The sequence below is a fragment of the Arvicola amphibius genome, chromosome 5 (assembly GCF_903992535.2).
Source record: "Arvicola amphibius chromosome 5, mArvAmp1.2, whole genome shotgun sequence".
In the NCBI taxonomy this organism is placed as follows: domain Eukaryota; kingdom Metazoa; phylum Chordata; class Mammalia; order Rodentia; family Cricetidae; genus Arvicola; species Arvicola amphibius.
In genome coordinates this window covers 150257679-150272473 of record NC_052051.1, presented here as the reverse complement: position 1 = coordinate 150272473, position 14795 = coordinate 150257679, and the positions used below count along the sequence as shown (strand labels likewise).

General features: G+C 48.4%; 1 protein-coding gene across 3 annotated transcripts in view; it reads right to left on the bottom strand.

Annotated features, from left to right (window-relative positions):
* Positions 1-12992, bottom strand: part of Loxhd1 (lipoxygenase homology PLAT domains 1) — a 153128-nt gene extending 140136 nt beyond the window's left edge. For all 3 annotated transcript variants that reach the window (XM_038331143.1, XM_038331144.1, XM_038331145.1), the window contains exons 1-3: positions 12863-12992; positions 8125-8239; positions 1754-1834 (exon numbers count right to left, since the gene is read on the bottom strand). In XM_038331143.1, coding sequence (XP_038187071.1) covers positions 1754-1834; positions 8125-8239; positions 12863-12992 — 326 coding nt within the window. The remainder of the gene's footprint in view (positions 1-1753; positions 1835-8124; positions 8240-12862) is intronic.
* Positions 12993-14795: the final 1803 nt, after the last annotated feature.

Below are 14795 nucleotides of genomic sequence, written 5' to 3'. Positions count from 1 at the left end.
TCTTTCACGGGGAAAATCCAAGTCCCTGAGGCTCTCGGTAGGAGCACCTTGATCTGTGCCTGGCAAGGCCTGTGCTGCTTCCTAACCTCGGTCTCTGCCAGCGCCGCACCCTTTCTGCTCTGACCTAAGTTGTACACATGCATCACCTTTGGGAGCCTATCAGAGTCACGACGAGAAAGGCAGCTGATCCAGTCCTTACTAAAAAGGATTGCTAAAAGGCGGGCATGAAGAAAGAAGTCGAGAGCAGAAAGCGCCTAGCCCTTTGGACTTGGCAGGACATGGCACCTGGGTAAACCGTCCTGTCCCATCACTCCTGAGTTATCAAGTTCCTCTCTTCGTGGCCCTCACCTGGGCACCATCTAGAACAAGACTGTCCCATAGAAAGTTCATGTGAGCCAAACATACAATTCTAGATTGCTCTAGTAGCCTTGCCCTTGAAGATATAAAGAAACGGATAGAACTGATTTTAACAATACACTGTATCTTCCACTGTAAAATGTAACAATGTGGTATACATTCTTTTTCTCCTGTTAAGTCTTTAAAAAAAAAACACACAACCTGGTGTCTATTTTATCCACACAACACACTCAGCGTGCGTCAGCTGTATCTTAAGTGCACAGCAGCCACAAGGCCTTCTGTACTGAGTGACACAGAGTCTTCCGAATCCGTGCCCCAAATCTCCTCACTTCCCACAGCCCCCACCTCTGCCTAATTTCTTCCCTACAGCATGGCCACTGGATGACCTCATAGTACAGGCAACATTTCATTCCAGCCCATCATTCTGAAGCTTTATGCCAGGAACTCACAGTCCGGTACAGCCCATGACCCCAATGAACAGATGACCAGCCCAATATTGGGCCTGTCCTCTACAGGGTCACATGCCTCTGCCTGGTCAGACCATTCCCTACATACCTCCTTCCCCGCCTGACCTCCCTGAGAGAGTTCCCTCTCTGCTGGTATCCCCTTCCCTGTACACAACCAGTACCTGTGGCCCTTGTATCCTCTCCCAGCAAAGGGAATGTGTGGTCCCAAGTTTTCTAGTGGGAAAAAGAAGAGTCAGGACTGAATGGAAGCTGCATTTGAGCCCTGTCCAGGCCCCAGTTGTGGACAATCAGCCCACAGATGAGCCTAAAGTGAGCACAAACCGGAATGGGGTGGTTAGGCAAGACTAGGAAAGGAAGAAGGGAACGATCAGATGTTCTTCCTTTGTAGCCAGGCTAGAAGATACCCCTTTTCATACAGCTCACAGAAAATCCCACAGTGAGAACAGTATCAGGGGAATTCTTCATCCAAAGGTATCTTGCAGCAAAGCCCTCACTGAGGGCTTAATGACTGCTCTACACACAGACTTGGTGGGTGTTAGCATTATATAGATGAAGTACCGTTATTAGAGAGGAGGAAGCAGAGGTGTGGGTAGGTAAACTGTCTAAAACCCTGCAGCAAAAAACAGCAGAGCAAGACCTTGGACCTGGACCTAGAGCTCTGATCCCAATTACCATGTTCCAGTGTTTGTAAGAACTTATGTCTCAAGTGTGTGGGGAATTGCATCCAATTGTCCAGACTGTGAAAGCAAGTCTCTAATGGTGTGGTTTGGAGCTCTGTGATTCAGGATGGGGGTCGGGGTGAGAGGGGACATTGGGCGTAATTCTGGCTTTTAGTAATTCCTCAAATGCCAGTCAGTTGAGAATTAAATACCCAGAAAAATGCCAATTTTGATTATCACCACTACCGTAGGTTAGGGGCAAACTCTCACCTGATTTTATAGATGAGGCCCACGTTATTGGTCCGCACCCGGAATACGTCTACGTTGGCTTTCTCGAAAGCGGATTCACTCCTGCAGGGAACAGGGCCGTCAGTCCCACTCACAATGTGTCTCGTTGGCGCAGAAGCAGAGCCAGAGGCTGGTATCCTCTCCTCCCTCTTTATCCCATGCATGGGAAGAGCAGCATGCACCTGGCTACCGTTCTGAGCTCTCGCCCTGACACGGTCTGAGAGGAGAGGAAAGGGAAGGAAGGCGCCATGCTTAGACTCACATCCAGGTGTTCTTTTGATTACGGCTGTGAGTCACTAACACAGGCATAGTGGGTGACACCAGTACCATTGTGTGGACATGCAAGCCACTAGAGGTAGAAAAACCAGGGTCTGGTCAGGGTAGAGGAGAAGGAAGGTGTCATGGATGCCTGGAGCCTCTTGTCTGCAGGTCCCCTTGCAGGTCACCCTCACCTGCCCTGTTCTGCGAGAAGAATTGCAATGGCAGCCCCGAGTAGATGCAGACCTTGGGTGGCTACCTGTGGTCCTGCCATTTCAAAGAGAAAGGGGAAACCTCTCCCCCACCCCCACCTCTAGTCCAGCAACCATGGAGGTGAGGGCCGTAAGGGAATCAAGACAAACTGCCGTCAGAGGAAATACACCTGAGGCGTGAGGCAGCACAACGCCCAGGCGAGTCCCAGCTTCTGTGCACCCAAACTCAAGTGGCTACGCCCAGGAGGCTCAAGGCTCCTTGCCCCAGGATCTTCTGGAATGGGTACCGAAGTCTCGTGTTGGCGTCTATTTCATCCACCACTGGAGCTAAGAACCCAGCTGTGAGAGCCCAGACCTCCAAGCAGTTCTTCCCGCCTCATAGCTGGGCCCTCTGGTTTGGGGGACTATGCTCTCTCAGCCAGGGCTCATGGGACCAGCACATGGCCAGGGAGAAGAGGAAAGTACAGAAGATATTTGCCTAAGCTGAGCTTTATACCTTAAATGTGCTCCCAAAGTCCTCGTGAGCCTCACACTTCACACACGCCCAGTAGCTAGTTGGAAACCTTTAAGAGGTTGGAGCTGGGGGTGTGGGTCAGGGCAATTTTCTGGCATGCATGAGGCCCTGGGTTTGATGCCCAGAACTGTACAATGAAGGAGGTAGGGCCCAGGGGAGGATGCCCTTGAAGAGGGTGTTGGGACCCTGTGAGGACTCCGCTTTCTCTCCTTGTTTCCTGGTTGCTGTGAGTTGAACAGATACCTTCACAAATGGTGTTGACTTGCTGTGGTCCCAAAAGCAAAGCAGCCAACTGTTCACTGACCAAAACCTCCAAAACCTCAGAGCATGATAACTTCCCTCTTTTCAATTGGTTTATTTCAGGTATTTGTTACAGCCATGGAAAGCTAAATAATCCAAGCTTAAAATGATTACTGGCTATCTGTGCTCTTTAAAATAAAGGGGTAAAGGGTTTTCTCCCCAGGCCACAGTCTGAAGGTCAGGCACAGAGGGTCTTCCAGGTTCTTCAGGGTCCAGAGGCTGGGATTCTGCAAATAGACCCACTCTGGCGAACAATCTTTCCTTAAGAGGCAGGGACACAATCAAGCAGGGTCCGAGCCTCATACGAAAGAGCAGAGGCCATGAAGATGTACACAAAACAGCCTTTTCAAGGAAAAGAGAACCCAAGAAGAAACCTGGGGACAGAGAAGTAAGAAGAGGAGTGATGGACGTGTCTGGTTAGCTGTAAGGGAACAGGGACCCCCAGGCTGGTGACACATGTCTGAGTTCAGGTGGGTGTCATCCAGGGAGAAAGAGAGGGGTCAAGCAAGGCCACTCTAAGTGTGCAATCAAAATGTTTCCTCCAAAGAATGAGTTGGTCTTTTTCCTGGGGAAATAAGGTTTCTGGATCCAGTGTTGAAAATGGAATCAAACCAAACCAGGACTGTGAAGGTCTGCTGATGTAGGGGTTGCATCTGTGGGGTAACGGGACACTCCGATCCCTGGTTCTGTCACAGCTGCTGTGAAATAACTCAGAAAATACATGGACATCAATTCTTCGCGTTAAGATTTTGTGAATGAGAAACAGAAAAAAAATGAATAAATGGTATTTTCTCTTTGACACAAAGTAATAGCTTTTTAGAATAAATCAACAAAAAAATTCTGCATTAAGTAAACACCGTAAGGAATAGACACTATATGATTGAACACTTTGTAGCTATTAAGGATCCTATTATAAAAAGAACATGAAGTTTATAAGCTTAAAAATATATTAAGATAGAATCTGAGAGCAGAACAATTGATACAAATGGAGCATCATCTTCATCTAAAAACAGCGAGTGGGAAAATTTATACAAATATACAATGTCACGTCTAGACATTTATCTGTATAAATTTTCACGTTTTCCAAAAGGAACCCATACTGCTTTTGTGAGTCCCCATGCTTCAGGACACCCAAAGCAGCTCATGGGCTGCCACAGGGCACAGTCTCTGAAGGTCTGAGGATGGTAGGTGTCATCTAAAGGCTCCTGGGAAACAGGCTACAGGAAGTAGAGGGCAAGGAGGGAGGTTCCCCGGACCATTTCAGCCAATGATGAGGCAGCTGGGTTTCTGAGGTGCCTCTGAGGAGGACTCTGGAAAAGAAGTTCTGAGAGCTGCCCTGAACAAAGGGGAGCCCTAAAGGCTTGCCACGCTCCATCGGGGGCCCATGCTACTGTGCAACCACGTCCTGGGGAACAGAGAAACGGAGGGCGGGGGAGCTCCGCCTGACCAACAGGGGCAGGGACACTGTAGGCCATCTAAAGGTTGCATTGGGGGGGGGGGCTGGGATGGTTCCTGCTCAAATGTGATGTTAAAGTCGCCCATGGAGACCAACCTGTTTCTGGCTTACAGGAAAACTCCATCTTCAGAGAAGAAAGGGCTACGGAAAAACTCCACCGCATCTGTCCATTCTCAGGGAAAGACTGGGACCATCCCAAACAAATCCCCAGCCCTATCCACTCTGGAGTTGGATCTGAAATGCCCACTTGCAGAAAGTCAGGATGCAAATGCTGTAGAAAACTGACCAAAGCTGGGTTAGAAATCCCAAAAGAAACACAAGTGCAGGCTCCTCACGTTTCCCAGCGAGATGAGGACCCCATCATAGCTCTGGTAACAAATAAAGCTCCCTGTTCCCATCATCACTCGGCAGGGACTTCCCCCAGAGAGAGCCTCAGAAGGCCGTACCTGGCATCTTAGCCACCAACTAGGCAGAGCCTCCAGACTAAAATGCCAGGGACTCTCTCACACACTGGGGTGTGGATTCTCAGCAGGAAAGACAGCATTCATAGCATACATGAAACCCCATCCTTTTGCCATATCTTTAACTCGTAGCCTCCTGGGATCATTTTATAGGGACCTCACTGGGGTAAAGTTGGGGGAGGGTTCGTGTATGGGAACTAAGTGAATGTCATTTTGGCTGCTTAGGAATCAGATAGTAAAGATCTTCTTGAAATAGGAATTGTGTTATATTGGGTGAGGGGTGAATCCTGCTAAGCCATGTGGGATTCTGTATTCTAGAATACAGGAAAGGGCACAGGAATGAGCTCAAATCAGGCTGAGACAGAAAAAGGGAGAACAGGAGACAAGAGATGAGAGATGCAGCCAGAGGCTAAGAAAAGGGTTTGGGAGAAGTGCCAAGAAAGATCAAAGTTGAATTTTAATACTGGGGGAGCTGCAACTCATTTGTTTGCATTGATCAGTGTGAACCCTTTCTCAGGCCCAGAGCTACCAGAAAAGTCTTACATACAAAAGTGTGTGTGTGTGTGTGTGTGTGTGTGTGCCACGCATGTGCATACATGCATGTATACAAGGATCCGTGCTGCAGGTAACTCAGTGGGTTTGGTTTAGAGCTGGTTTGAATGTGAGGAAGAAGAATGGGCAGACAGTGAAGTGTGGGGAGACAGAGGAGGAGGCAGCACATCCTGCATTACATGGGGACTCAGAAGTGACCTCAGCTGCCGCCCATGTGTGACACATCCCGAACCTTCAGCAAATCACAGTCCCCTCCTGAACTCAGTTTCCAGCTTGAGTGGCAGTGATGTCGTGAGCAGAATTTTGCACAACTGTCTTTGTAGCCTTTTCCCTCCGTGTCTCACGGCGGCCAGATCCTGGCCTCTTGCTCACGATTAAGGTGACATCAGCTGCCACTGTCAACTCAGCATCCACTGACTGGCTTTCAGGCAAGGCCTTCGAGTCTGACCTCCAGCCTTCCCCGTATGCTTCAAGACAGCAACATGGCTCCCACTAGCAGTTCCAGCTGGGCCCACCCAGGGCACTCCCCTGCCCACAACTCTTGCAAACAGTCTCTCTGGGTCTAACCCACCTTTTGTATTCCTCTCTTATCCCCATTTATTTCAGCACCAAAGACTTAGGTTGTATCTTTCCCTGTGTAGTATCACTGACTACACGATATTTTAGGTATCCACTGAGTTCTGCCTATTCTTTATGACCCAGGACAAGTACAGGGGCCCAGGAAACCCAATTGCACCTCCAGCACAGACCGTCACTTCCTTTCACAGTACTCTCTAGTCTCAGCAGCACCAGCTTCTATTCCCACCCAAGTCCACCCTCACACTGCTGTCAAGCTGCCCTGACTAGCGGATGGAGCTCCTGTCTGCTCACACATTTTTGCTTCCCAGCCTCAAGCGTGACACAGACCTAGGCAGAGATTCTCTCCGGGAGCCTCCCCAGCAGACCCCAGCGGTCTCTGGGATTGCTGACTCCTGTCCCTAGGCTGATCTGACAACCCTTCTCTCTTGCTGTGTTACACCAGTTGATCTGGGCCTCCCTGAAAGAAAGTTTGGTAAACTGACAAGCAGGAGGGAAGAAGCAAAGGATGCTGGGTACGTAAAAGGAGGAAAGACTGTGAGAACCCACGACAGTCTGGGGACCACAAAAACCAGCTGGCCACCTTCCCAGGGCTAGTAGCATCTCCTTCCTCTGGGAGGATGCATGGCAAAAAGGATGAATATTTCATGTATTCCCTTTACCGTGCCCACGTCACAGGAGGGAAAGACTTCCACGAGAGTCACGTGCAGTATGAGTAGTGCAAGGAGGCGGGTACCCTGTTCTGCAGAAACGGACAAAAGAAGGGGTTATTCTCATCTCAACATTGCTACGTGCGTGCCATGGCTCTTAGTCAGGACTCACACATCACAAGACCGGTCACTCTGCAAAGCGCAGTGTCGCAGGCTCCTAGCATGGCCACGCCACCTCTCTATACCTTCACCTCTTGCCCTTTGGAGGTCCCAGGCCGCAAACCTTAGGGACCACAACCTGTGGAACCTGTGGGTCTAGAACGGAGTCTATTGCATACTCCAGGGCCACAGAGTCATGTCATCAATTAAAATGTCTATAGCACCAATGTCAATGAAGGATCGTTTCACACACACACACACACACACACACACACACACACACACAAACAAACAAAAACCCTGAAGGTCTGTGAGCTTCTTCCTCAGCCTCAGTTTTCCTATAAATGGACCAGATCAGTAGATTTAAATGGCTGTGGAACTTTTCCTTTTCCTCAATTAGAATCCTGCTCAGAAACCCGGAAGGTCAGATAATCAGAAGTGGAGCTGCTCTGAAAAGTGAGGGCATAGTGGGCCCAGACCCACTACTCAAATCTGCCAGACAGTACAGGATGACTGAAAGCCAGGTAGAAAAACCACTCCTAAGACCCCTAGCCAAGAATGAAATCCTGTCATTCTTCAGTATGCTCTTGGGTCTGATGTGTGTGTGTGTGTGTGTGTGTGTGTGTGTGTGTGTATGCTCTGTATAAACTCACACACACACACACACACACACACACACACACACACGGCATGTGACTGAGTGTACATGGATCCCAGGCAGGTTTAGTGTGATACTGGCCATTATGAGACCTCGGGATAGAGTATCTCATGATCATGACTCCCTCACAAATGATCTTTGTGACATTCATTGTCTCAACTGCCCTAGGATGGTAGTTAAGGAAATAAAGGCCTTGGAGACCATGAGATTTTGGCAAAGTTACATGGAGCAGAACAGTAAAGCTGGCCCTAGACCCAGGGTTCTTAGTCCTGATTGTTTATTCTCCAATATCAAGGGATACTCATGAGTATCCCTTGGGAGATCGAAACTAGACATTACTGCTTATAAAAATCTAGAACGGGACAAAGGAGAATTGGAAGGAAAGCACTGGGAAATCCTCAAGATGATATCTGGATTGTTGGCAGAGAAATCTTGTCATTCAACATGGCTGTGGTCTAACTGTTCACCTCTACAGAGAAGAAGGCCACCCCTGAGTTCTAGAACTTGGCCAACCAAACTAATCTCCCAGGATCCCCACAAGCCAAAGTAGTACTCACTTGCTGGTGAGATGGAGCTTGGGAGAGAGCCCATTCTCTCCAAAAATTGTGATGAACACATTGGCATCTGTCCCTGCACCACGAACATCCCCGGTGGCTGTGACCACCTCGTACACTAGAGGAGAAAAAAAAAGAAAACAGATTGCAGGCTCAGAAGAGAACCTAGAATCCCATTCTCACAATCCTGAACCAGGTCAAACCCACACTAACTCTAAACCAAAACTCACAGTAGGTGCCAGACGCTGCTTTTGCAGAGGAATCTGAAAGCGTAGAGACAAGGCCAGCTTCTTCGCATGGGTTAGCCCCCCAAGGGCGAAGTATGCAGTTACCCCCCAAGGGCTGTGTCTTTGGCAGGGATACTGAGTTCCCTGCCAATGGTCTTTTTGAAGCTTGCATGGCTTGTTGCCAACACCATTCCTGGTCAGGGTGTCAGCACCTGTATACTTGCTGAGGAAGAACCTATCGAGATCCTTAAAAATGATGGTGTGGTGATTTGAATGAAAATGACCCTCATAGACTCACACGGAGTGGCATTATTTGGAAGGATTAAGACATGTGGCCTTGTTAGAGAAGGTGTGACCTTGCTGGAGGAAGTATGTCACTGGGGGTTGGCTTTGAGGTTTCAGAAGCTCAAGCCAGGTCCAGTGTCTCTCTCTTCCTGCCGCCTGCCAATCTAGATGTAGAATTCTCGACTCCTTCTCTAGCAACATGTCATGAGGATGGTGGACCAAATCTCTGAACTGTAAGCCAGCCCCAGTGAAAGGTTTTCTTTTATACGAGTCATTGTGGTCATGGCGTCTCTTTACTGCAAAAGAAACTTAGCCAAGACAGGAAGGATCTGCTACAACCCAAGGGGACTGGGTAGGATGAGTGGGGGCATTCGGCATCCAGGAGTGCTGGCGAAACTTTAGGAATGTGTCTTGAATCCATTTTTGGAATCAACTCCCAGAATCTAGCACAGACCCAACCTGAACAGGGTGTTGCAGTCAGCCACCCCCAGAGCCACGTCACCTCTGCTGAGAAGTGGGAACAGCCACACACCAACCTATCCAGCTGCTATTCCTATCTCCCAATGAAATGTGCGTCCCCAGTGTGTTTTAGGAAGAGACTCACTTCTGAGTCAGTGGTGGGCTGGAGATGCTGATTCAGGGGACCGACCACACGTGTGTGCAGTGAGGAAGGCTGACCAGAAGGAGATAACTGTGTTGGGAAGGAGGAATTTGCAATATGGAGAGCCGGTCAAATGTGGGAAATGGTATTTGAAATCTTTGGGGCCGTGCCAGCTCTTCACCACATTATGGCTGTGTACAAACACCAATGCTTGAAACTGTATCACAACCAACACTCACTGATGACTTACTACATGCCTAGCCCTGAGCTAGGGGCTTCATGCCCATCATCACACTTGATGCAATGGCTGGAAACCTAACTCATTCCTATTTCTAGCCTTTTCAGAACAGATCCCCCACTGCAGAGTATATTCAGCTCTCTTGAGAAGGTCTTATGGATTGAGTTACCATTTGGGGGTTAAACATTCATCTTTCAATACTACCCATTCGCAGCCCATTCCACAGAAAGGTTTTGTCTCACATACAAAGTAGCAAAGTTGAGGGGTGGAGGGTAGAGAGTAAGAATCAATCCTTCTGAGCACCTGTAGCATTCTGGGCCAGGAGAAGGTGTGTTCTGATTATTATCCATCCCACTGCAAACTCACAAGCTTCTGTGTGCTGGGGCAAAGTTGATGGAGGAGTGTCTATGTGTTACTTTCATTATTAATAAAGAAACTGCCTTGGCCCTTTAAGAGAACAGAAAATTAGGTAGGTGGAGTAGACAGAACAGAATTGTGGGAGAGAGAAAGCAGAGTAGGAGAGACGCTTCAGGCAGTTGCCATAGTGAGTCGCCATGCTTCTCCTCTCTGAGATGGATGCAGGCTAAGATCTCTCCTGGTAAGCGGCCACCTCATGGTGCTACACGGATTACTAAATATGGGTTAATTAGCCAATAAGAGGCTGAAACTAATGGGCCAGGCAGTATTTAAAAGAATATAGTTTCTGTGTAATTATTTTGGGTAAAGCTAGCCGGGTGGCGGGCACAGCCCCGCCACTCCTTCTACACAAAGTGTTGGGCATCAACGCCATGCAATGCCACAGAGATCTAGAGGTAGCCACTTAGAACCAGGATGGCTCTTTACAAGTACCTACCTGCCTATAAGACTGGATAGTAATATCTGCTCTGCAGAACTATTCTGGGAATTGAGAATGTAGAGGCCCTGACATGTAGAAGATAATAAATAGCCTTTCTTTTTCAAAGCTATTGTTGACACAGAAAAAAAGCCCATTTCGTCCAAAAGCTAACACCTGTTCCTTTGGCAGACAGTGTATTAGCTCAAGCATCATGAACATGGCGTGTGGTTAATTCTGAATCCCTTCAGGGGCATCTCTGACCCTAATGTGGTTCTTTCTTGCCTGTAAAGAATGGGATCTGCAGTGTCTGGAGCTGAGAGGAACACTGGAGATCCCCAGTCCTGACAAAGCTCGGCCGAGGAGCCATGCGTGGGGAAGGAAAGTAGTCCATGCATTTGGGCTCTGCCTCTCATGAGACTTGTGACAAGGCTTGAATCATCACAGCCTGCACCTCGGGGGAAACTGTTCAGCATCAGGGCAGCCACGAGTGCTGCCTGCGTTATCTGTGTGTGCACAGGGGCATCTCTGAGTCAAGCCGATGCGGGAGAATGGCCAGCTCGATGGAAAGACCATGGCATAAAAAGGCTTAATTTGGAGAAGAGGAAGATATGGGCTCCAGGAGGTGTGGGAGCTGACTCCCTAGCTTCCTCAGGAGTACACGGCTACTCCTGAAGTCAGACACTCACCATATAGAAGTTGTTCATCTGAATTTAATTATAGTTAAGGCCATCAAGGAAATGACAGTGAGTCACAGATGAAAATATGGCACCTGGAATGCATCCAACAAAAGACTCATACCCAGAAAGTATGAATAATTCACATTAACAAATAAGACAGGGACTGCATACTTTTAACACATGAGTCTTTAAAAGATAGACAATCACTTATCATAAGATCTAAAACTTCCAGTTTTAGGTTTTGACCCAAGAGAGACAAAAACAGATGCACAGATGCACAGATGCATAGAAACCCATGAACGCAATGCTCATAATAGCTTATTCTGAGCAGACCTGAGTGAGAAGCACCTAAATGTCCATCAGCAGGTGAATGGGTTAACAATCCGTAGTATACCCACAACCTGGGTACCACTCAGCTGTGAAAAGCAACACGCTATTGGCACATGTTATGTAGCACATATGTAGACTAAGAAACACTCATTCTTTACAATGCTATTTATGGGAAACCATCAATAGCAAATAGGACCTACTTGAACAGGAGGCAGAGGAGTGGCTGCTTGGAACAGGAAGCTGGCAGGGAACAATGCTTTCTCTAATGTAAATATTCTTCACATTGACTTGTCACACGGGTATAATACTAATCGAGTGGGACATTTAAAAATGGATGTACTTTATAATAAGTTTCAGCAATGCTGAAAAGTGCAAAAATGTCTTAATGCGTCATCAAAGATATCCAAATGGCCACCAAATACAGGAGATGAGCAAATAAACATGTTCGGTCCCATCATTCATCAGGGAAATGAAAACCCCAGAAGAACGCCACCTGACACCCACCAGGATGGCAGGAATAAATACCAAGGATGGCAGGAATAAATACCCACCAGGATGGCAGGAATAAATACCAGCGTCGGAAGAATATGAATCTACTGCCCCTCTTGTATGTAATGGGAAGAGGCTATGTGCACCCATAGGTGAACAGATGTTCACCCTGTAACCTAGCACCTCAACTTCCAATTTTAATTCCAGGAGAAATGAGTGTGCAAATGTCCAAGATCTGTAGCCGCTTTGTTCACCATAGTACACAAATAAAGGCATAACGAATTCGACAGGAGAATGGTCGAATCGCCAGTGATGTATTTATAACATGCGATCGTATTTGTGCATGAAAAGAAAAACTATGTATCATGTCACAGCAGGCACACACCTCTCAGGTGGGATGTCACCTGAGAAAAATGATAGACCCGAAAATATACACACAGCAAAATACGTAAATCACCCCTGTAATCCCAGCGGCAGGCACCTAAGGCATGAGGAGTGCTGAGAGTCAAGGCTAGCCTTGGCTACATCGTAAATAGTCAGAGGAACTGAGCTACAGAGGGAGACCCTGCCTCCCCCAAAAGTATATACTCTGTGACTCCATTTATATGAAGTTAAAGAACAGGAAAAAGCGGCTTGTGGGGATAGGTTCGGGAGATTTATTAGGTCTTGCAGAGGTAGGAAGGAGCTCTGTGGGGGCTAGAAATGCCCAGGCTCTGGTCTAAATAAGCGGTTACACGCGCATGCCCACAGGTAAGTACTCTTCTTGGTACTTCCGGTCCTGTACTGAGTGCATACCGGTTCTCACGCTAATTTGTTTTTTTTTTTTTTTTTTTTTAATTAAAAAAGATCAGTACAGCTAGCTGAGAATGCGAGGCAGTCCCAGCACCGCTATCATATTCTGCTCCACGGGACCCCGGGAGCCCTGCCAACCTGCAAGTTGTCTCATCTCCTGCGCCCTGGGGCCCTGCACGCCCCGATCCCCAGACTCACAGGGCGTGGAGATAACTGGGAAGCGGTGGACGGAGGAACAGATCCCACCACCCCACAGGCAGCTCGCACCCTTTGCCTTGTAGTACTCGTGCTCCAGCTCGTCCTCGTCATCCTCTGAGTTGTAGTTCAGCAGTTCCTCCTCGTACAGGCCCAGGAAGTCGATGTCTTTCTTCCTCCGCTTTTTCTTCTGGGGCATCATTTTGCCGCCTGCCTCTTAGGGGACCCTCTACACTCACAGGTCTAACTCCACCCCTTCCCTAGACCTGTGCCTCTCACTCAGAGAACTGCGGAGCCCTCAGTTTCCTCCTAGGGCTTCAGGTCCGGATGTATCCCGCTGGCCTTGTTCTCTAGCTCTCCTGAGTCCCCCATCCCAAAGCGCTGTCCCACATTTTCTCCTCGCTGGTCCCTCAACCCAACACAGCGCTTTTTTTCTTTTTCTTTACTTTCCCCCCTTTCTGTCCACTGCTCGTTCTGGGCCACCTCCTCTCACTCTGCACCTGCCCCCGGGGCTTCTTCTTGAGATCTATCACTTATTGATGAAAATGAAAAGGTCGTCCTCTCTCCTCCTCCCTCCACACCCCTTTGCAGAGACTCAAGTGACACCATGCCCTGGCATCCACTTCCCACCTGGCCTCACAATGGGGAGGGTGGCACTCGGGACCCCTCCAGGCCACTCCTAGGACAAGTAGGGGCCCACTTCTAAGGAGACACCTGAGCTTCACAGCCCATGAGAACACCGGACAATGCCCTGACCAGGGTTGGTCCTAGGGAGGGCAAAGCTGGGGCACTCCACGGAGCTCTGGGTACAGAGGATAGGTTTCTCTCCATTATGCATGAGTGCCGATCATCTTACCCAGAAGGCAGGCTCTTATGAGACCGCTCTTGGTTTCCATCTTCCAGAACTCTCTCTTCTGGAAGTGACCCTCCTCCAGGTACGTCCTGCTGCCCCTCAAAGCATACCTTTGGCCCACGAAGCAGTTTACTGATTATGAGTTACTGCCACCCTCAGCCTGAAGCCTAGGAAGTAAGTCCACCTATCGTCAGGCGGCCCCAGAAGGGCACAGATAAGCCAAGATGCACTCACATGGACCTTGTCAACTGTCCTCAGGGTACTCTACTGCTCTCTATGCTTTGGGAGAACCAGCCCCCAAACCTGCCTAACCCTGTTCTCTTTTAATCTCAACACGTGGGGAATTCTGAGCCAGGGCAGAACAAGGGTAAGAAGTCCCTTCTAACCCTTACTCAGCAGAGAGCACTTCCCGTGGCCACTAGACACCCCCTACTTGCTCATTTTATTAGAATTTTAAAAGACATTCCTTATAATCTCGGTTGTAAGGTTTCTATATAGATTTTTAAATGCTAGAAAAAATTCCGATTCACTTAAAACTTGTGCTCCTCTGCCCTTGCAGGTGGCTGTAAGGACAGAACCAACACCATCTGTGCTGCCTCCTGGCTGGGGAGCCTGGAATACAGCCCATTTCCCCATCCATAAAGAGAGAATAATGATCCACTATTGAGTATTTGGCAGTTAGAAAAACTCTTCATCAATCAGAAGTTTCTAGAGACTATTAAAGATTAGTCAATGTCTGTAACTCCTGCAACAGACTAAATGTCTGTTTCTCTTCCATATTTGTATGCTGAATGTTAACATTAAGAAAAACCTGTGTCTGGGAGATGCTTGAAGGTGGGGCCCGTGCAGGGAGATGAGGTCGTGGAAGTGAGATGCTTATGGATGTGATCAGTGCTTTACGGATAGGACACCAGGAGCCAGGAAGATGCATGGGTCAGCAAAGCGATGTTTGTGCAAGCGTGAGGGCCTGAACTCCGTCTCCCTGAAACCACATTAGCCAGGCATGGAGGCATGCACCTGATACCCCATTGCAGGGACGGTAGAGACAGACAGTTCCTGGACCTTGCTGGCCAGTCACTGCAGCCAAACCAATGAGCTCGAAGTTCACTGGCAGACTGTTTCAAAAGTTAAGATGGATATTTTTAAAATATT